The sequence below is a fragment of the Felis catus genome, chromosome C1 (assembly GCF_018350175.1).
Source record: "Felis catus isolate Fca126 chromosome C1, F.catus_Fca126_mat1.0, whole genome shotgun sequence".
In the NCBI taxonomy this organism is placed as follows: Eukaryota; Metazoa; Chordata; class Mammalia; order Carnivora; family Felidae; genus Felis; species Felis catus.
The window spans coordinates 196,333,606-196,357,904 of record NC_058375.1 but is presented as its reverse complement, the minus strand read 5'-3'; the positions used below and the strand labels follow the sequence as shown (position 1 = coordinate 196,357,904).

The following is a 24,299-nucleotide window of genomic DNA, read 5'->3' as shown; positions in this document are numbered from 1 at the left end:
TTCTCATGTCTGTGAATGGCATCATCAGCCTACTCACTTAAGAGTGGGACTCCTCTTTTGTGTCTTATCATTGTTGAGTTTGTACTTTTTATAATATCTACTGCTGTGATACTTTTCTGTCTTGTCTTCTATACTTCCCTACTCTGCCCCTCATTGCCACTGATGAGAACTATTAAAATAGTCACCTAACTAGTCTTGAAAACATCTTCTTTTTCACTCTTATCTACCTTTCAACCTATTGCCAGAACAATCTCTGTAACCTATTTTGTGTGGGTGATCTTACGTTTATTTTTCAAGTATGTGAAATTTTAAAATACTACCTTTTATAAATCTATTACTCCTTATTTAAAAGGAGAAAACTGTAAACTATTCTTTCTAAACATTTAACATTTTTGAGATAGAATTGATATAAAGCATTATTTAGTTTCCAGTGTACAACATAATGATTTGATATTTATATTACTGCAAAATGATCACTGCTATAGGTCTAGTTAATATCAGTCACCATATATAGTTACCAAATTGTTTCTTATGATGAAATCTTTTAAGATTTACTCTTTTAACAACTTTCAAATATGCAATACAGTATTAGTAACTGTAGTCATCATGCTGTGCATTACATCCCCATATCTATTTATTTTATAACTGTAAGTTTATACCTTTGACTCCTAACCCTTTACCCATTTTGCTTCCCCCAACCTTCTGCCCCTGGTAATTATCAATCTGTTTTCTATATCTCTAAGCTTGTTTTGTGTTGTTTGTTTGTTTGTTTTAGTTTTAGAATCAACATGTAAATGGATTATGTGGTATTTGTCTTTCTCTGTCTTAGTTCATTCTGTGTAATTCTTTCAAGGTCCATCCAGTTGTTGTAAATGGCAAGATTTAATCCTTTTTATAGCTGAATAATATTCCATTATCTATGTATACCACATCTTCTATATCCATTCATCTGTTGATGGACACTTACAATGTTTCTGTATCTTGGATAATGTAAGTAATGCTGCAATAAACCTGGGGGTGCATATATATTTTTGAATTTTTTTTTTCATTTTTGGGGGATAAATATCCAGAAGTGAAATTGCTTTATTGTTTCTTGTATTTTTGATAATTGTCATTCTAACTGGTGTCACATGATATCTCATTGTGGTTTTAATTGGCATTTCCCTGAAGATTAATGATGTTGAACATCTTTTCATGTTCCTATTAGCCTCCTCTGTATCTTTTCTTAGAAAAAAGTCTATTTAAATTCTCTGCCCACCCCCCTTTTTTTTAACAGGAACACTTGATTTACTTTTTAGAAGTAAGGAAGTGTTTTTGTTGTTGTTGTTTTTCTTTTTTTCTTTTTGTTTTCTTTTTGAGAGAGAGAGAGAGACTGAACACACAAGTGGGGGAGGCACAGAAGGAAAAGGAGAGAGAGAATCTTAAGCAGACTCCATGCCCAGCACAGAGCCTGATATGGGGCTCAATCTCAACATGAGATCATGACCTGAGCCAAAATCAAGAGTTGGATGCTTAACCAACTGAGCCACTCAGACGCCCCTCTCTGCCTGTTTTTTAATTGGGTTTTTTTGCACTGAGTTGTATTAATTCTTCATTTATTTTACTTTATTTTATTTATTTTATTTTATTTTATTTTATTTTATTTTATTTTATTATTTTATTTTTTTAACCAAAATAATGTTTTACTGTCCATTTGCTTCCAAATCTTTTATGCAAGTTTCAACAGATTACCAAATGATAGTGATTCATTTTATTAACAAGAAAAGTAGTTCTCATTCTTTTGATTAAAATGATAAAGGTTAATATTAGGCAACAAAATAATCATAGGAAATTGAGAATGCCATCTTGCACTTAATAGAAAAATTCTGAGTAGCAAGGAGCAAGATAATCAGGCACTAAAGTAATTTATTTTTTTAGTTTACATCCAATTTTGTTAGTGTGTAGTGCAACAATGATTTCAGTAGTAGATTTCTTAATGCCCCTTACCCATTTAGCCCATCCCCCCTCCCACAACCCCTCCAGTAACCCTGTTTGTTCTCCATATTTAAGAATCTCTTATGTTTTTGTCCCGCTCCCTGTTTTTATATTATTTTTTCTTCCCTTCTCTTATGTTAATCTGTTTTGTATCTTAAAGTCCTCATATGAGTGAAGTCATATCATATTTGTCTTTCTCTGACTAATTTCGCTTAGCTTAATACTCTCTAGTTCCATCCACGTAGCTGCATTTTCTTGATATATTTTAGATTGTAACTCATTATCGGCTATGATTTGTAAATATTTTCTCTTATTCAGTAAGTTGCCTTTTCCTTTTTTCCCCTGTGGTTTCCTTTGCTGTGTAGAAGCTTTTAAGTTTGATTTAGACCCATTGGTGATTTTTGCTTTTGTTGCATTTGTTGTTGGGGTCAAATCCAAAATATCACTGTCAAGACCCAAGTCAAGGAGTTGACACCTGTTTTTGTTTTGTTTAGTTTTCTAGGAGTTTTGTGGTTTCAGGTCTCTTACATTCAAGTTTCTATTCTATTTAGAATTATTTTTTGTATATAATGTAAGAAAGTGGTCCAGTTTCATTCTTTTGCATGTGGTTGTCCTGTTTTCCCCACATTATTTATTGATGAGACTGCCCTTTCCCTTTTTAATTCTTGGCTCCTTTGTTATAAATTAATGGACCATATATGCATGGGTTTATTTCTGAAAACCTATTCTGTTCCATTGATGTAATAAACTCATATAATCATTTGTTAATGGAAACAGACAAAGCTTTGGAGCAAAACATGCCAAGATTCAAATCCTGATTATCCACTTAGAATGTTTTTGACCTTTGGCAAGTTATGTAACCTACCTCAGATTCATCACACACAATCCATTATGTTGGAAGAACTATTTGACATAACACATATAAAACACCTAGTAAAAGTATCTTTGTTCTTTAATTATGCACGAAATGTTCAATGACCCTACATGGATGTCCCAAATTCTGACGTCTTCCTCAGGACTGTACCTGTTTCTTAAATTCTCGGTGCCCAGCCCCTCCCCCCCATCTCACTCCATCCAAATGTCAAGAATTTTTCAAGGCTGTCAACTCCTCTGGAATACTTGGAGATCCCCAGAGAGGGAAATAAGGCTGCCAGCAGGGCAAAAAAAGGTAGAAAACATTTCATCTAAATTAAAAGGAGTAATAGTTCTTAAGAAAGACATTTCCTTACCCCGTCCAGTGATTTATGTAAAAAAAAGAAAAAAAAAAAAAGGTTTTTAGTCTAAGGTAAGAATTGGGATGTCTAAAAAATACATGCAAAATATTTTTAAGATGCTTCATGTACAAAATTATATATAAAGAGAACAAGACAAATCATTACTTAAAAAAATGGTTTGTGGGGCACCTGGGTGCCTCAGTTGTTTAAGCGTCTGACTTTGGCTCAGGTCATGATTCATGGCTTTGGGAGTTGAGCCCTGCATTAGGCTCTCTGCTGTCAGCACAAGTCCATTTGGGATCCTCTGTCCCTCTCTCTGCCCCTTCTGCCTCTCTCTCTCTCTCTCTCTCTCTCTCTCTCTCTCTGTCCCATTTGTGCTCGCTCTCAAAATAAACTTTAAAGAAAAAATTGGTCTGTGACTCCTCTGAAAATGGGACTACTTTATTTATTTATTTTTAACATTTATTTATTCTTGAGAGACAGAGAGCGCAAACAGAGGAGGGGCAGAGAGCCAGGGAGACAGAATCAGAAGCAGGCTCCAGGCTCTGAGCTGTCAGCACAGAGCCCCACGCGGGGCTGGAACTCAGGAACTATGAGATCATGACCTGAGCCCTAGGCAGACGCTTTACCAACTGAGCCACCCAGGCACCCCAGAATGGAACTGTTTCAGTCTGTATTATGTAATTGTGCCCAATAAACCTGACACAAATGTACAGTGTGGTGCTTTGATAGATAAAGATAGATGCAGTTTACTAATAGAATGTAATCTCTGTTAGCAACACAGGTTATCTGCAGTTATAGAGTCTAGACTGAATGGGGGTTTCGAGGTGAAGAAAAATCTTAACATATGGGAACATAGAATGGTGCCTACCCTCCCCCTCCTTTCCTTTATAGTTGTTTTTATATGCCATTATCTGCTCTATTATAAAACTAATAAATTCCTTAGCATGTTAAACAATTTTGATAGGAAACGTAACTGAAGTTGTAAAAAATCCTCAATTTTTTTAATCCTTTGGCATATTTCTGCTGATTACCATGTCTATGTAATGAATAAGTAATAGGTTAGAGTGCTTGGTGGATAACATATTTGGTAATGAAATGTTTACAATATTTTGCTTGTGGCAGTAAACATATTTCTATATTCTATCTATAGATAATCATAAAAGTGCTGTACTAATATAGACATTGGTGATATTGTATAATAGGTAAAAACTATGAAAAAAAATGTAAGTGCCAAAAATTCACCTAAGCTCTAAAAAGGACCTATTAAAATAAAATTATTTATAGTATAATTCCTTTTCAACACTTTATTTGTAGAAATCCATAGGTATTTTTCTAATTTACCTCGATAAAGTTGAAAGATTATTATATATATCCTCAGAATAATGTCTTTAAGCATGAGAATGTCTGTCCCCAAAATCAAACCAAGTATGCATACTTTCTCAAAAGTTATAACAAGCAAACAATAACCCATAGATAGATATAAACATTGCCAATACAGAGAAGGAAGAAATTATCATGAAACTATTAGAAATTTTTCTCAGAGACTAATCCTAGAGATAAAAGAATCCAGGTGATATTTACATATTGCTTTAATGGTGATATCTCTACTGAAATACTTTGTAACACCATTTTAGTGAATAATCTGTAACATTCATATATTTTTTTAATATTGGGAAAAAAGATCTTATCACATGATGACAAGTCAATTTGCTTAGGAAGAGGGAGAGTATGTTGTGATTCATTTGCTTTAGTACTTACTTTTCTGGTAATATTTAACATAAAAAAGAGGAATCTAGAATCCTAATCAAAGGATAGAGACATACTGTAATACCCTAGGTCTCATCAAGTAAAAACTGTAACTGTCAACTGATGTCTGCCTCAGAGTCTGACCCAGATCACTTTTATTTGTTCAGAAAGAAAAGATGTGTCATATTTATAGAGCAGGTGGAATTCTGGGTCACCATAAGCACAGTTTGCAGGAGAAGAAACAAAACAAGACAAAGCAAAGAACATTAATTTGGCTCTCCTTGCCCTAGGCAGTAACACTTAAAATGTCTTCTGGGGAATTTCAATGTTTCCTAGTGTTTCAAGGTCTCTTGTTTCAAGTCTGAACCTCTTTGGGGAAGACTGCACAGAGAGTATCACTGTAGTAGGCACAGACACTACTAGAATGGTAGATACTGCTGGTCTTCGCTTTTCTTGAAGGAAATCCAGGTTTTTTTGTTTTTATTTTTGTTTTTGTTTTTGTTTTTAAGCCAAGAAATCCTCTTAACTGTTTTCTCAATGAGAAAATAAAATGAATCTAAGTAAAGAATAATATCACTTACAAATTTCAATAAGGACATAAAGTATTTAATAAACAGAAACCACAATGAACATAGCAATGCAGATAAAATGAAAGTCCAGTAAAAATTACAATAGTAAGATATAACTAAATATAAAATCAAAGAATCTATTGGAACCCCTAAGTGAATTTATATGCCTTTTCTATTCTCTACTTTCAAAGAGATATTGAAGAAAAAATCTGATGAATTGTATATCTGCCTTAAAAAACAATTCTAATGAATCAACGTTGGAAAATGAGACAACATAATATAGCTGAAAAATTAATGGACTTCAGAGTCCCATATGTAGAATGTTAGCATTACTATTATGTTTGACCTTATCTAGGTGTCTTAACTTTTCTCAGAGTCTGTTTCTTCATATCTTATATGAAGCTTATAAGATCTACATTGTATAGTTATTATGAAAATATACAATGTATGTAAAAATACATTTTTAATTAAAATATACAACTATTATTAGAATAAAAATGTTTATAGCCAATTTATTTATTTATTTTTTGAATTTAAGGACCAAATAAATCTCTGATTTACCTCCATAAACAGGAATGTTTTCTTTATCAGGATAAAATGTCTTTAATATTTCCATTTCTATTAGATTATTTTCCATTGAAACTGAAGTGAATTTTTAGTGACATTCTTTGCACTATAAAACTCATGAATACCTGATGGCAGTCAAATTCCGTGTCCCCCTTATTTGAGCAGAACTTTTACTATGTTTAAACTGTTTACCTAATTAATAAAATATTGAAAATGTTATTTTCAAAGTTGTATTCCTTATCTTAGTTGGCAACTGATTCTAAGAATTTTCTGTCAATAAAGAGTCAACTTTTTTTTTAATTAAGGCGTCAACATATTTTTGATCAACTATATTTTTCTTATAGCAAGAGCACATTAGGAAACATGGAGCATATTGCTGAGGATACATGGTAGACTCACACTTTTGTCTGATGACCACTAGAAGATATGCAGAAGGAAGACAGGGAACAGTTGATCATAGCCAATATTATGTAATTGTATTTTTAAAGAAAATAGCTAAAGCTACCTAATTATATGTTTTAAAGAAAATATAAGGTTATAGAGAATCATAACATCAGACCCTAATTTATGCAGCATCCGTTTAAGTTACATATATGATTACCACAGGCAAAAATTAATTTACCTTCCTAAGAAGTAAATCTGTTAATATTAATACTCTCTAGTATGAATGTGTGTAAGTATACACACACACAATGCATACACTCAGACACATTTATATGTGTGTTATATATAAAGACTTGTTAGCTGTTATATGTAAAGACTTATTAACTTGAGGTACCCTAATTTCTCTAAATTGGGCTACAGTTAAGATAAATATTGGATTTATCACTCACACGAGGTTGCTTTTGAGAATCAGTGGGATACTATTGATATTTACACTGGTACAAAATATGGATTGTCCCGACCAGAGTGAGGCATATGATTCACTAATGCTTAAGGGTATGTTATTTAAATTTTATTTAATTTTTAAATTTCATTTATTTGGCAGGATCTAGAGGCAAAATCATCAGATCTCAGAAATGTAAGAAAGACTATAGAGTTCCCTGCTGTGTCTATTTTTTATTACCATAGGTGAAGAGTATATTTATGGGGACTTAAGCTGAGTTATTTGATAGAAGAACTACACTCACAACTAGTTAGAGGCAGACACATAATTAAAACTCAGATTGGTCTGACTGTGAAGCCTCTTTCCAGCACAATATGCCACTCTAAGGAAGAATCATGCAGATTTGAAACGTAAACAAAAAATAATAATGTTAGAGACACTATTTTACCATGTTATTTAAAATTTATTATACAAAAATGCCTTGCTAAAATTATCTGACTAGCCTGCTGTTTTTTGTTTATTTTTATTTCCTATGTAAATTAAAAAAATTCTATTTCGGGGTGCCTGGGTGGCTTGGTCGGTTAAGCGTCTGACTTCGGCTCAGGTCATGATCTCACGGTCCGTGAGTTCCAGCCCCGCGTGGGGCTCTGTGCTGACAGCTCAGAGCCTGGAGCCTGTTTCAGATTCTGTGTCTTCCTCTCTCTCTGCCACTCCCCTGTTCATGCTCTGTCTCTCTCTGTCTCAAAAATAAATAAACGTTAAAAAAAATTAAAAAAAAATTCTATTTAGCCTTTAGTGCCCATCAATAGTGAATTCACTCTAAGTCTGATCCAATGAATCCTGAGACCCATCTCCAAATTATTTAATTTAATTTAGAAGTTTCTAAAAGTGTACTCGCTGATTTAAAGTCATAATGTTGGTTGCAAATTGTACCATCAGTGTTTGATAGAACTTTGGGTTGTTTCCCTTATCTGTATTGAAAATTATTCTGGATTCAAGAAAAAGAAAAAAGAAACCCATATCATAAAACTGAAATCCTTTTATTTGAAATACCTGTGAAAGAATCTTACAGATTTAGCATTCTTTGCAATGACTACATTAGGCAAAATACCAGTTTAACTAAGTTTACAATTTTATAGAAAAATATGGCTGTATATTTTTAGGAGGATGGCCTGCCCTTGACATTAAATGAAAAATGGTATAATAGTTTGAGAGCCATTGAGTTTTAATCATAAATTATATTGACTTTAATACGTTTTTTTCTGACTAGATCTGGAAAGAAACAGATCAATGAAGGAAAAATGTTTGGATGTTTATAAAATCAAATTTCATATATTCTCTCACATTTTATATATTCCAGTGAGGATTAGCGTGGTTCAAATATAGCAATAAATTATAAAAATGTATCTTATTATGTGAGTAATATAGTTTGGGGAGGCACTACTCTTTTATAGATAACCTTTTAAGACAGGTAATTGCATTCAAGGCAATAGAATATAATACACTATGTTGTCTCTGAAATTCAAAATGAAATTATGAAAGCCAAATTATATGCTTTTAAATAAATAAGCCAAGTTCATTTGTGACTAAAAATCTTTATTATATTAGTCTCTATTAGTAGTGGGGGAATATCTGTTTCATTGTAGTATTTCCGAATCACAGAATAAGGTAAATTATCATTTTATTACATCCTTTTATTTATTTTTTAATTAATTTAACATTTATTTTTGAAAAACAGAGAAGAAAATGAGCAGGAGAGGGGCAGAGAGAGAGGAAGACACAGCAGAATCCAAAGCAGGCTCCAGGTTCTGAGCTGGCAGCGCAGAGCCCAATGTGGGACTTGCACCCACGGACTGTGAGATCATGACCTGAGCCGAAGTCAGATGCTTAACCGACTGAACCATCCAGGCACCCCTGATTACATTCTCTTAATCTAATCTTGGAGTTGGCACTTGAAGTGTCCTATGTCTTCCACTTTAAGGGTCCCATACATTTTTAATGTACAGGCAAATGACAACAAACAATACTCATGTTATAGATAACAGATGACAGAAAATTTTAGGTCCCTTGGTGTTTGACCCTTATGATCTTGTTAATAGTGTAATATCTCAGCCTTTTAAGAGGTTGCTCTGACTCACATGTGAAAGGAAATGCTGTCTTTCAGAAATATAGCTTAGTTGGCAATAGCCAGCATTATACCTAGGCGGAATATACAGCAATTTAAGAAAAGCCACTTAAATGGCTATTTCCTCTTTATCCAAAGGGTTCTCATAAAGAGTTGAAGGATTAACTCTTAGGGAAAAAATGGGCATGTATCCTATACCTACAAATATCTGGGTTCATCAAAATTTCATGGAGTAGGAAATGTGTAAATAATATTAACTTTTCAGATTAGCTTGGTCTGACAAAACATAATGTTAATTGTACAAAACATAGTGAGTGGGAAATGTCTCAGACACATTAAACGATAATGATTAGAAATATGTGCAGAAGTACTTCCACTGTAAAGGTGGACAGGGGATAGCAAAATTAAGTCTTAATTGAAAAAAATACAAAGTAAACAGTAAAGGAAAAAATACGGTCATTGTTATAAAAAACTTTTAGACAATGATTTATTTTTCTGTGTTTTAGTTACATTTAACAAACTTGTATATCCAAAGAAAAATACATTGTATCAAATTTAAAAATGCCCATTAGTAAAAATGCAAAAATAAAAGCACTATAATCATACTATCCAAAGACAAGAACTGTTTAGTGTCTTATTGTATATTCTTCTAGAAATTTTTACACACACACACACACACACACACACACACACATTTCTCTAATTGAGATTCTACTGTTTGTAACCCACTCTTTTAAATCTATGGGCTATATCTTTACATGGCAGTACATTTTTATCTCATCTGCTACCTAATCAGCCCATAATAAAACTTCTCAAGTTATCTGAAACCTGTCCATACAAATGGTGGTCAAAACTAAGGTTCACTGCAGGATTGCATTTCACATCTTGTTGTTACGACCAGTGAGTCTTTTTAATCAAAACAGTACCTTTTTTTCCTATTCACTTATTAAAGAAACATGCATGTTGTCTTAAAGAATATTCCCCCTTCTCAGTTTGACCAGTTGCATACTTGTGGTTTATGATTTATTTTTCAAGAGCAACTTCTAAAATATGAAGGATTTGGCCACCTAAAATATCCAACAAAACATTTATGTAAGATTTTAAGGTATAGAAACTAGTTCTTCAAGCTTGTACATCTACCATTCCTGCAGAGTTGTAAGAAAGAAAAAAGATAAAGAAAGGCAAATCAGCCAAGGAACTTCTTTGGGGAAATATTGAATGTAAATGCTAATGAGAAAAACGTAGAAATTGTTGTCTATTGTGTTTTTGGGTGTTTTATGTTTATTGCCATGACCAAGCTAAGTAGTGATGACTCAACAATTGATATCCACCCAAATTAGATGAAAACAATGGAGGCAGAGGTCTCATTTTATTCTATTAAGTGGTTCTTCTTGGGTCACATGTGTAGTTTAGTGGATTAAGCATCAGACTTTTGGTTTCAGCTGGTGAGATTGAGCTCCGCAGGTTCTGTGCTCACAGCGTGGAGCTTACTTGGGGTTCTCTATCTCACTGTCTCTCTTCCCCTTTCCTGTTTGCACACATTCTCTCTCTCTCAAAATAAATAAACGTAAAAAAGAAGTGATTCTTCTTAAAATGGAAAACAAAAACAAAATAGAACATTTTTTTGTTACAGTGATATTGACATCCATTTTCATAAATTCATGCCACTTAGTTTTTGCAGAATAGATAAACAGAAGAAGTTTAGAGTTTCGTTCAAATCTACAACTAACAAAATGTTGGGCACTATTCTCAGTCATACATAAATCCTTTGCAATAAAAATATTGGGCTGAAGGAACAAAAATACAACTCTTTGTGTAGTAATGGCTTTTTCAGGGATATGTGAAACACTTGAGCCAGAAATTATGCCTTGGACTGAAATCTTAAAATGTTTTCTTGAGATACATATTTAACTGCCAGGCTCAAAAATATGATCTTACACATGCCAAAACACATCACAATGATGAGTTTGTGTCCATACTACAGTTTAATTTTCTCAGCATAGATTTTTATATCTTTATAAAATTCCATTTAGGAAAATCTAGTTGAATTATAGCAACATTCCAGTATGCTATAGTACTTTCGGCTGTCAGGAAACAACCTTTAGGATGAAATACTTCTTAAGGTTTTTCTGTAGTTTTATACGGCAATATAACAGTCATAATCTTTAGAAGACATGGCTTCATTTATAGAAGTTACACAGATTTTTTTCAAGAGCTCCTTAAAATTTTAAAATTTTTTTTAGGATCATCTGCTATCATTATTTTTGATGTGTCTTTGAACAGAAGTTTATTTTGCAAGAGCAAGTAATTTTTTTTCTAAAAGAATGTAGCTGTATAAATTCCTGTAAAAATGGGAACATAAGGCATAAAAAAACTTTACTATTGAAAGCATGGACATTCAGGGAGTTCTTTTTTACTTTTCTTATCTATCATGTCTTCTTGGTCAAATATGTATTAGGTAACACCTATGTGTTTTACTCTGGGCTATTTACTGTGATGAATGAAATTAATATATCTCAGGGCTATGACCACAGAAAGCTCATAGATACTACTCTAGAACAAGCAGTTAAGATCATAAATATTACTTTTCAAGCAAGGAAAAAATTTAAGTTAGAAAACAATGAGTGATCAGTTTCAAAATTATATCTTAGCTAACAATGTATTAAGGAGACACTTTAAGAAGAAAAATCTCTAGGAAATCTCTTCTAACCCCTTCTAATCTCATCTTACTAGTTATATCTTTTAATGTAATACTTAATGTGTAGGCTTCTTTTGTAGGTATATGATGCTTAGGCACGCTTTTGATAATAATATTTACTTCTGTCCTACCACAACTCTGAAAACCAATCTGACTCAATTCTTCATTTTTTCCTGCTCTATATCTTATCAAAGTTCCCAGAGTTTGAAACAGCACTTTTGTTAATACATCTCTCTTATCAGTACCATCATGCTCCAGAGGTGTGGGGTTCATATATTTCCAGAACACTCATTTTTGCGTTAGAGCAGTAGTTCTCAAAAGGCGGTGATTTGGGCAGACATTTGACAATATCTAGTGAAATTGTCGACTGAAGGATGGGGGTGCTACTGGCATCTAGTGGATGGGGGACAAGGATGTTGATAAACACCCTAACATGCAAGAGACAGTCTCCCATAACAAACAAGTATCCAGCCTAAAATGTCAATAGTGCCACTGTTGAGAAAGTCTACTTTAGAAAAAATTTTGGAAATAATATTATATACCACAACATTATTAAAATATATTTCCATTTATTTATAGATACAAGTAAAATTAAAACAATTAAAAATGCTTAAATATCAATATTTTGTCATATGTTCTTCATTCTGTTACTAAGTGTAATATATATATATGTATATGTATACACACACACATACATGTATATATATATATTCTTTTTTTTTTTGGTCAAATGGCATGCTGTGGCTGCTCGTCTCCAAAGATTAGTTGTTTGTGCATGGTTTATTTAAAAAAACAAAGCAAAACAAAAAGCAGAAATAGTTTTTGTCATGAGAAAAATTTTGTGACAGCTTTAATGCAATTTTTTGTTTGTTTTTCTTCTAACTGACTAGATCTGTGGTATGTGGATAATGTATCCTACATCCACTCTTTTTCTTCCTCTGTCTTGTCTCTCCTCTTACTTGTTTTTTTTCCTGTTTCCTTCGGTTGGCAGAACTCCTCTAATTGCAGCTGGAGTCATCGGCGGGCTCTTCATCCTGGTCATCGTGGGTCTAACATTTGCAGTTTATGTTAGAAGGAAGAGTATCAAAAAGAAAAGAGCCCTGAGAAGATTTCTGGAAACAGAGGTGAGGTGTTTATTTCTTCTCTGCATGTGTTTGGGGCTTTTCATTAGGTTTAGAAGGTTTAGATGATACTCAGCTTTTGAATCCAAGTGAAATGCTGTTCAATTTCCTGCCAAGGGCTTATAGTTCATAGTATGTTATGCAAAGTTGATGAAAAATCAGAGTATATAGTAAAAGTAGTCACAGCAGTTTCATGGCTTAAAGAGGACAAATACCAAGGGCGAGACTATTATCTTCTCGAACGACAGATCTTATTGAAAAGACATATCTGTTTCTTTTGGGAGAGGAATCCCAAAGGCAAGCTCTAGGATATTACAGTAGCAGAACAGAAAACATCTGGGTAGATGAAGTCTCAACAGCAGAACTAGAAAAATGTTAGAATTTTTCTGGTTGAAAATAAAACCAGATAGGCCAGCAATTTATGCTTTAATTACGGTCATTAAATTGGTAGCCACTGATCCCACTATACTAGCAGTAAAAAGCTGAGCTTACAGGATGAAGCTTAGTATTGTAACCACACAGACCTTACCACACAATTTATGGGAATCATTTAATATTATGCGTGTTAGTTGTTGTGAATATGTAAATTACCCACAAATTATTATAATTTCTTTTATATTGCCACACTGAGTTCTCTAGTGTACAACATGATAGTTTTCACTGTACAGGTTACAGGGGAAAAACAATTACAGAAAACTATGCATTTCCATTTCCTTCTCAACTTGCATCTTACCTCTTTCTTCTGATATACACATCCCTGGCTGTCTGAACAGCTCACAGCAATTCTGTTCTGAGACTTAGCCTTCCCTGGTTTGTTTTCTTGCTCATTGTCAGTGTGACAGTCTGACTTTTCCTCTTAATACTGACAGGAATGAGAACATTCATTTATAAGTTTTGCAAACTGATAGCAAATAAAATTTATCTCTCTTTCTTTAGAAGTTGAAAGTAGATAGAATCGTGTGAAATGTTCAAGTACCTACAATTACACGGAGGAAAGAATTTCTAAGAATGGAGGTGTCTAAAATTCAAATGGATTGTCTCATCAATAGAGATGGCTAAGCATAAGATAGGTAGTCAATTATATACATGAGAAAAAATAGTAATAACTCTTACTTGAGCTGGATATTTACAAATAGATCAACTTCATCATTTTCAACCCTGCACATGAATACAAGTTTGGACACAACACCTATGCTGTGCTTATTTTCAGTTTAGCTAGGATGCTGTAGGCAGGTAGAATTCTCCCTCATGGCCAGCTTGGGGCAGTTGTAAAGAGAATTCTAAAGAGTGAAGTAAATTAGAGTTGGAGAGGAACTGAAGGCTTGGAACAGCAGTGGCTATTTAAGTGACTGAATAAATAGAAAAGGAGTTCTGTCCCTTAACCACAGGCAGAAAAGTCTCATTGCTACAAAAATAATTATTTTGTGTGTTTTCTTTTTTTTAATATGGTGCTAAGAATGTCCTTTAAATTGGCATTTAATTACTAAATAAGCAAATGCTGATTAGTTTTATAAGCAGATTCTAATTTTTATAAAAAAATTATTGCTTAGTACTAAATTAGATAATTGTAGAAGTCCCATCTTTCTCTCAGGAGAAGTAAATAACTATGATTTTCTGCCGTCTAAATAGAAGAGGAGTTCTTAAGAGGATCAACTCAAATCCTTAACTACTGAAGCTTGAAATCTGTCTCAGATGTGAAAAACTTGTTAAAGCATGATATATTGTTGGAATGTACTTAGAGTAAATATGCTTTTCCAAAATCGTTTTGCTCCAGATTGTCTTGTCTTCTGTTACATGAATAAAAGTAGAAAATATGTTTGTTTTTATTTAACATACACTTACTGAGATGCACTGTAAGCTTGATACTTTGATAGATACTGTGATTAAAAAGTGTTAATGGGACATGATCCTATCCCATGAAGAGTGACAGATTCAGAGCTTACAATACGGCAGGCAATATTCCAAAGTTTTCCAGCTATGGTATACCCCATTTCATCTTTTGACACTCTTCGAAGGTAATTATTGCCATATCTATGTTACGAGTATGAAATGAGGGACAAAGAGGGATAAATTGCTTTATAAGTCTGTGAGTGGCAGTATGAAGCTACAAACCTACAAATTTAAACTTGACCCTCTTTTTTCCATCTTGGCATGCAAATGAAACAATGCCTCTTTTAAAGGCATCATTTGCAAATGCCTGGAAAAATATGTTTGTAAAAATTTTAAGTGACATCTAAGAAAATTGCAGAAGACTAAACATTTCAGGTAGAATAGTGAAGTTCTTAAAACATGAAATTATGGCAATATTATGTGCCAAAGCATCTGTTTTAAATACATATAGCCCATAGTGCTAAAATTTAGTCCCCAATCTTGCATATGACTTTTATATAAGTTTTTATATGATTTAAAAAGATAATTTATTAAAGTTCCTGATTATATACATATAGTGTGTGTATCAAAATCTACTGAACAAATTCTGCACAGCAGAGTTGGATTCGAATAAAGGACATTTTCTGAGGGAGATCCTTCTTCTAGTTTTTCAAAAAAAATTGTAATTCATTCTGAGATTTATTTTAGGTGACTTGAACACAATTGTATGCATTTTTTGAAATATAAATTTGAAAATGAAACAGAAGCATATTTGTGGTCAAACTTTTAGACCATAGCCTAAATTTATTGATAATTTTATCATCTTCTCCAAATTCTTGTTGATTTTCACTGCACTTACCTATACTCAAGATTCTGTTCAGCTATTGAAATAGACCATTATGTTCACAGAAGCATAATAATAACCAAGCCAGAGGGTCACAGTGCACTTAGCATTGTAAACAGACATTGTGAAATACTGTGATGGTTTTCAAGGCAATTTGAGTAGGCGTCGCTTTTAATTATTTCCTTAGGCTGAGAAAGAACCAGTTATTTGTCTGAGTTTAAAGTTTAGTTCCTTAATTTAACTTTAAAAAAAGAAACTTCTATTTCTCTCACTTGCATTTTTACTCAAGCATAGATAAAAACCTAAAATTTTAACACAGGATGTAGACTACTGGTACCCACAGTCAATCTCACGTTTACTTTTTTTTTTTTCCTCCCCCTCACATAAGCAGGAAATTGGCACATACTCACATATGTTTCCCCTCTTTACTCATCCTCTCTGGCTGAATGGCATCTAAACTGAACATCTAAAATTATTTGTATTTATTTCTTTTGCCCACACCCAACCCACTTTACAGTCTGGTGTTTCCCATCCTGATCTCATCCTTCAGACCTGTCCCACCCCTCGTTGCATTCTGCTTTCTGTCTTCTTCCTCCTCCCTGATGCTGTGTCCAAACTGTTCTTTACATTGGCAAACCCTCCTCCATGTCAATCCATTTTTATTATCTCAAGTCCAACTTTAAAGTGTACCTCGTCCAGGAAGCCAAAACTAGCAAAGCTTACTCACTCCTGGTTATTTTATTCCTTTGCATTCCAAAGCATTCACGTAGGATCTAGAATGAGTTCATAGAATTTTAGAATTTTTTATCTTTAAGGTACTTTAGGGCCTTGCTGCTTAAAATGTGTTGAAGGACCATCATCGTACATAGATATCACCGGGAGTTCTGCAAAATGCAAATTTCAGCCCCAACTTTAGACTTATTGAACCAGAATCTGTATTTTACCAAGAATGTCAGGTGATTCAAATGTACACCAAAGTGTTAGAAGCACTGCCCTGGGGCACTGGTATTGTGCTAACTTACTTTATTTTCTTCCAACCATTTGTTTGTCCTGGCTTCCCAGTTAGATTTTCAATGCTAAGAAGACAACATTTTATTTTTTTATGTATCAAATCTCCTAAAACAAGAAAGAAAACTTTGATAGAGTACATGGACATAACTAAGATCTCTGAGTCTTAGCTGGGGATACCAAAACTGGAAGCACTTCAAAGAGTAAGATTTAGAGCCCCTAATCAGCCTAATTTTTTTTTTAAAAATAGGGAGAAAAATCCCCTATCTTAATATGCCTCAAGGTAGGCACAGTTTTATACTTGTGTTCAGCTAGGCAAAAAGTATGGGAAGAGAAAAGATAGACTCTGAAGGAATCGTGAGTGATCCATACTACAAAAATATTGTCAGTGAAAGTGTGCTTGCGTGTTTTTGTATGTATGAGAAAGAGAAGCAGGCAGAGGAAGAGGGGGAAGCACTGACTGGTGAATGGAAAGCTGTATAACCTGTATTCTTTTTTGTTTTGTAGTTGGTAGAACCCTTAACTCCCAGTGGCACAGCACCCAATCAAGCTCAACTGCGTATTTTAAAAGAAACTGAGCTCAAAAGAGTGAAAGTACTTGGCTCGGGAGCTTTTGGAACAGTGTATAAAGTAAGTAAAAACCCATACCATTAGTTACTTTAAGTTTCCTTTCAGACTTGTCTTAAATAATAGCCAGAGTTAATTGCTCTCGCCAACCTAATTTCCTTTTAATATCCAAAGTGGAACTTTATAGTATTGAGAAGTTGCTGCACAAGTGAATCCATTCATTTTTGTTGAGGGCTGGGATGGGTATAGTCATGAGAAAGCAGGAAACTGTCAGGGAAGCCATGTCTTTCCACGCCCTTCTGAACCCCGTTTGATATGATCTCCCTATTGGTAAATTTGTCCTTATCTAAAATACACAGCTCTCACCCACTTTCCTTCTCCGTACACAGTGCTGCGGGGAATCCCAGACAGGCCTGAGCAATGTACCATAATCCTTGCTCTTCTTTTCTTCTGCTCTTTCATCCACATGTCTCCCCACCAGGATGTTACTAGCCTATCTTTTTAAAACCTACACAAATGTGCTGACTGGTTAACAGGATGGGACTAGTTCCTAAACTACTTTTTGCCTACCTGTTAACATATATGATTTAACAGAAAACTTTCAGTTTTTTTTTTTTAATTTTTTTTAACGTTTTATTTATTTTTGAGACAGGGAGAGACAGAGCATGAACAGGGGAGGGTCAGAGAGAGGGAGACACAGAATCTGAAACAGGCTCCAGGCTCTGAGCTGTCAGCACAGAGCCCGATGCAGGGCTCGAACTCGCGGGCCACGAGATCGTGACCTGAGCCGAAGTCGGCCGCTTAACTGACTGAGCCACCCAGGCGCCCCAGAAAACTTTTAGTTTTGATGTCTTCACCGTTACATGCAAACTAAAAAAGTGACTTTATTTGTGAAATTCAGGTCGGAGAATGAAAGGGTGACATCGTGGGTTTCCAATAAGAGACATCTTTTTGGAAAGGGAAAGCTCAAATAATGTTATCTGCGTGTTTACTTTTTTAGCTTAATTACAAAACCAATTCAGAGGCCAGGCCCAAAGTTAATTGTGGTGAAATTTGTTTTTCAAATTCAAATTTCTGCTGGGTTAGTGCTAAATCCTTCTTAGACTGTCCAGTGTGACAGTTCCCCAAATTTTACTTGACAGTTTTATATATTTCTTAAAGCTATATGCAAGCCTACAGTTATTTTTACAAACATTTTTGTTAAAATAGACTGGATCTTAGAAATTCTGTATTTTACAATGTTTGTTTTTTTTTCTGTGTGAAACAGGTATTTACTTAACAAAAAATATTAACAAGTAGGATATTAATCTTAATTTTCTCTCCTGAGTGTTCCAAAAATAATTTAATCTCTTTAGAATAAAGTTGTTTTATTCTAGGGCCAAAATGCAGAAATTTCTTAATCTATTTAGTGTACATATTATGTTCAATTACACTCAAAATTAATTGAGCACCTAATTGGAATAGAAACAATTCTAGGCTGGCTTGGTGCTTTCTAGTCTTCAAATTCTTTGTAATGTTGAAGAAACACAACTTATCCTGTTTTTCTATTTATGTATATGCTAGAAATAATGGACTTCCTGTTTGAAGATAACTCAGTTTTAGATTGTTCCTAGCATATCACCACCCTTTTATTTTAAAGATGATATGATCTGGAAAGAAAAATTTTATTTTAAATCATGGATAACATTTAGCTCAAGGACAAATATGATCTAGTGACCTCAGCAGGGAAAAATTACCCATTTAGACATTTACTAATAAAGTTATATGAATGTTTTTATTATGAACAATTATTTGCCTGTTGTCCGTGACTTTATGCCTTTATTGAAATTACTTGTATTGAAGGTTCCATAAGTATGTTTAAATTTTATGCCTGCAGTGTGTATGGTTGACCCTAAGTTTTAATTAGTATATAAGTTCCTACAAAGACATACTGTCTTAAAATGTAAAGACCTATTCTTGACCACATAAATGCAGATTAGCTTAGCTAATTATTTGGTTAATTTTTCCTCCTGGATTGAGATATGCTGTGTTTAAACATAAAAGATCAGAACCAATATTGTGGGTATTAGCATAGTTGAATTTTTGTCTGGTCAGGCCTAGAAAATAATGACTATACTTATTTAAAAAGCAGTACAAATTAATTCACACCTAATTTATATTCTTATTTCAAAAGTATACTTTAGGAATATTTTAATATTGATGATATATCTTTATAAAGTAATCCCCTCTTTAGTTACTTTAGTGAGTAATGGTAAACGTGTGCTCTACCCTAGTTACCATCACTAAGAAAATGTAGCCTATGGATCTTGGACTTTCACTGCCTCTCTTACCCCATTTCTGCACTAATAATTAAAATACTAATAATAATACCACAGGGAACATGGCTTATTTCTTTGTATTTTTTTAAATCTTTTTCAATGTTTATTTATTTTTGAGACAGAGAGAGACAGAGCATGAATGGGGGAGGGTCAGAGAGGGAGACACAGAATCTGAAGCAGACTCCAGGCTCTGAGCTGTCAGCACAGAGACCAACACGGGGCTCGAACTCATGAACTGTGAGATCGTGACCTGAACTGAAGTCGGATGCTTAACCGACTGAGCCACTCAGGTGCCCCCTTTTTTGTATGTGACACATAAATTTCCCTATTCACTCTAAGAAGAATATAACCCTTAAATTCACCTTCTAATGGTTAAAGAGTTTTTTTTCTTTATTATTCTGATTTTTTAAAATAATTTTTGTATTTAGTTCTCCTCTCATATTATTGCAACTTTTGATAATACAAATATACATGTTTTAGTGTAGAAGTAGAAAGCGAAAAACTTTTTTTTTTATAACTACAACCAATTGATATTAGGAAAGACTAGAAATTCTCTTTAGGAACAAGAGATTGCTTTTCCCCCTTTCATTTTAATATTAAAACTGGACCAAGAATACTTTTGTTTTTGGTGTCAGGGCTAATAATTTAAAATCTGAGATTTCCATTTTTTTTCCATATAACCTCACATTTGTTTCAGTGTTCATTTGGGACAATGTGCTTCAAAAAAATTCTCATGTAATCGTTGCACCCCTATGTATCTTATCAAAATTATTGTCCTAATTCAAATAGTTGTTTCTCAGAAATGCTGTTATTTTCCTTAATGTTGTACTTGACTCAAACCTTACCTACTTTATATTTTCCCACTGTATAGATCTTGCTCAGATATTATATTTTTGTAGGAGGAGAGAACTGGCGGTGACCAATATAAATATTTTATATTATTTCAGAGCTAATAAAAATCCTTGACACACACATACACAGTATTTAGCAATCTAAACAAATTAATAGGTGGTCAATACTCCCTAGTACTTTCCTTAGAAAACTAATTCTTAAATCAATCTGAATTTCAGGAATGTGAGACTAGGCTATTTTTATGTTTTTGTTTGTTTTAGTTGCAGAATAATTAGGTAATATTAATGCTGAAAAGAACCTCCAAGATTACTTAGCCCAGTCTTCTAAATTACAAATGAGACATTTGAAGACCAAAAATTGGAACAGCATTCTCAAAGTCTTGAGAAGTTGATTTTTATCCTAATCTAATATTATTATATTTTATGTCATTTTTTCTCTATTGAAAGCCTTTTTCACACATACAAATTGAATTTTATAATGTGATACTTTATGATATAATAGTAAACACCTTGAAAGCAGAATAAATGTATGAGTCATTCTCAGATAATGAAAGCAGAAAACAAAGTTGCTATGTAACTTGTAACATATAGCAGGTACTTGTTAAATTTTTTTTATTGAATAAAAAGATGCAGAACTTCTAAATTATTTTTTAAAGAAATTAATAGAGTGGTTAAATCAAATTTTGTCTCTGGTATGAATTTGTATATGTCTTCATATAGATTTTATGTGATTTTTCCCCCAAAGGGTATTTGGGTACCTGAAGGAGAAACAGTAAAGATTCCTGTGGCTATTAAGATTCTTAATGAAACAACTGGTCCCAAAGCCAATGTGGAGTTCATGGATGTAAGTATAGACACCAGGCAATCACATTTTTATGCGTTATTAATAGACTGCTTTTAGAATTAAATAAAGACTTCACTACTTACAAATGGTATAATATTTATAGTTAAAGCCTTGAGCAGGGGTCAGCAAATTTCTTAAAGGACCAGAGAATAAATAGTCTTTTTGTGCAATGTGGTCTCTATGGAAACTAGAGACCACAGCTCTGTCCTTTAGGTGGGTGAACATCCATAGGTACCTAAAAACACAACACACAAAAATGGATTTGCCTGTGTTGCAGTAAATTTGATTTACACAAACAAGATGAAGGCTGAAGGCCTGAAGACTAAATTCTGCTCTCACAAGAGCTCTGTGTTTAACCACTATGCAAAGGGCAAATTGCATTTGGGAGTAGTAATGATGATTTGAAAAATTAATTGTGCTGCTTTATTTTATTATTGTTATCCACTTAGCAGAAAACATCAATCAAGGTTAGTTTCTATAGTAAGTCAGTTTGTGCTAAATTTAAATTAGGAACCTACCCAAGTCAGATAATTACCGATGGAAATTTACTTTTTTCAGTTCAAATTCGGAAGACAAACCTTATGGGTAAAAAGCTCCAACTATAGAAAAATAAGAGTGTTCTGAAGAATAAAAATACTGTATAAGGTCAATCAGAACTTTAAGATTCCTCCCCCCCCCCCCAGCAAAAATTGTAGATTGAGCTGTTCAGCAGATTTCAGAAGGTAGGACAGATAAAATGTATATGTGGCATGCTGTTATTTTTTCACATTCAATATAAGCTATCCTGCGAGGGGTTCTATCAAAGATACATATGTTCTTTCTCTTTTAGAATGATATTTTCAATAATAAGAATGATTTTGATTTTCAAATGACCTTCATATGAAAGATAACGCAAGCATATGCACTTTGATTTTTTTAAAGATGGATTGCTATATATTTCTACCCAGTTTCTCTTGTAAGCTCTTTTGTAAGTTTTATAGGAGCTCAGTTTTTGACCTTGGATAATTTATTCGGGCATAATGCTTACCATCATATATGGGACTGCTTTTAGTTAAAGAACTTCTTGGCTATTATATAACAGGACTGATAATTAACCGGTGCAAGCCAGCTGCTCTGATCAGTCAGTGCTGTGCCTTACCAGTTGCTAAATATTTTGAATACCACCCTTGTTACACCTTGTTGTTTATCTACCACCACCTGACAGACACTGAGTCCAGTAACTAAATAATATTTCCTTCTGCAGGTGTCTAAAAGTTCTGACACTCTCTGCAGCTACCTGTCCTGGCTCATACAGTAAAATGTAAAACCGAAGCCTTTTCCAGTGAAGTCACAACCTATTTGATCTTGATTATAGGTATACAGTTGTGAAAGGAATTTTCAAAGAAACTAAAAAATATTAAGAAAGAGGACAATGAATATAAAGAGTGTAGGTTAATATGTAAAACTGATATAAAAAAAGATCTTGCCCAGACTAGACTGCAGCCAAAGCTGAAATTCACAAGAATGCTAATAATCTCTGCTGGAGGCTCGGACAGCCATTTTTGTCATATTTCCATGGAAACAGACTGGCAAAAAGGGGTTAAGAGGCTACAAAATAATCACCTAAGAAAGAAGCTTTAAAGGCTTCATCATGATTTTGAATGATTATTTGAAAGCTCCTAACCCCATCCTTTTTATTTTTTTTTTCTCCTGATCTGAAGTCTATTCCCATGGAAACAGGAGTGGGGATGGCAGCTTGAAGTCTTAGATTTCTGCTGAATTTTAGATGAGGTTCTGATTGAGCCATGAAAGGAGTCATTTTCCTAAATCATTGGCAAATTTGGTGACCAACAGACTCCAAACCGTATGTTCTTTTTAGAAGTTTAAAAAAAAATTAGGGAAAATGTTTTGACTGAGTCCTTCGTACATGTGGATAGATGCCAGATTAATAGATCGATGGACTGCCATCGACAATTTCAATAAATATCAAGCAGAAACATTCAGTACTATTTCACAACTTCTTTCAATACATTAGTGTGGCATCGCCATAATTAAAATACAGTTGCACTGGAAAAATTAATGGTAAATTCAGTATTTTAAATAGACTGGTATAATTTTAATGCAAAGTATACCTACATTGCATAGCAACATTTTTAGCTCATCTATTATGAATGTAGATCATTGTAAGTACTTAAATAATATATCAAACTATAATAAAAAGCTTCATATCAGCAAATTTATTTGTAATTTGGGCCTAAGAATTAAGTTGAAGTTACCAATATCCCCGGGTTATTAAAATGAAGGTCATGTTTGGCATATCTCCTAGTTTGGGTTCTTCCATATGGTAGAGTACTCCCGATTTAACTTTGAAATTAATATAACATCTACTGCAACCATGCTTCATGTCTCTTGCAAATTAATGTATATGTGTATTTGTTTATATGCATTTGTTTTATACCATTTTGAAGAAGGAAAATAAAGCTTCCAAAGATTATAGAAACCGTACACTCTTATTAAACATTAGATCTCTGGGCACCTGGGTGGCTCAGTCAGTTAAGCATCCAACTTTGGCTTAGGTCACGATCTCAGGGTTCGTGAGTTCAAGCCCCACATAGGTCTTGTTTCTGTCAATGTAGAGCCTGCTTCCAATCCTTTGTCTCCCTTTCTCTACCCCTCCCCACCCCTTTCTTTCTCTCTCTTTCAAAAATAAAAACAAAACAAAACAAAACATTAAGAAAAAGAAGGCATTAGATCTCTTTGCCCCACTTCACCTGACAGCATCCAACTTTATACTTGGGGTAGAATATCCTAAATTCAATAACTGTTAATACTAAGTTTATTAGATAAAGCTATGTTTTACTGGTTATTATAATAAATGACAAAATACAACTTAAAACTCACTGCATCCAATACTTCTATTGATATCCAGGGCAAAGGAGAGGACTTTTACATTTTCTTAGAATTTTTACCATAGGCAAAAACAAATAAGGAACAATTTGTGTTCTTGTAAATGCTATGCTAAAAGTAAGAGAAGGAGAATTTGGTCACAAGGCTGTTATTCAACCCACCTGGATATGTCTAATAGATTTATAATGACAATAATAACACACTGTTATTGAATGGCCAGTATGTCCTTAATTCCCATAAAGGAAGATCACATTGAACAACATTATAAA

The 24,299-nt window shown here is 33.6% G+C and overlaps 1 protein-coding gene across 6 annotated transcripts in view; it reads left to right on the top strand.

The window, feature by feature from the left end:
- ERBB4 (erb-b2 receptor tyrosine kinase 4) overlaps positions 1 to 24,299 on the top strand; it is a 1,138,707-nt gene that overhangs the window by 903,553 nt on the left and 210,855 nt on the right. For all 6 annotated transcript variants that reach the window (XM_019838613.3, XM_003991109.6, XM_019838614.3 and 3 more), the window contains 3 exons: positions 12,714 to 12,846; positions 17,072 to 17,194; positions 21,046 to 21,144. In XM_019838613.3, the coding sequence (XP_019694172.1) occupies positions 12,714 to 12,846; positions 17,072 to 17,194; positions 21,046 to 21,144 (355 nt within the window). The remainder of the gene's footprint in view (positions 1 to 12,713; positions 12,847 to 17,071; positions 17,195 to 21,045; positions 21,145 to 24,299) is intronic.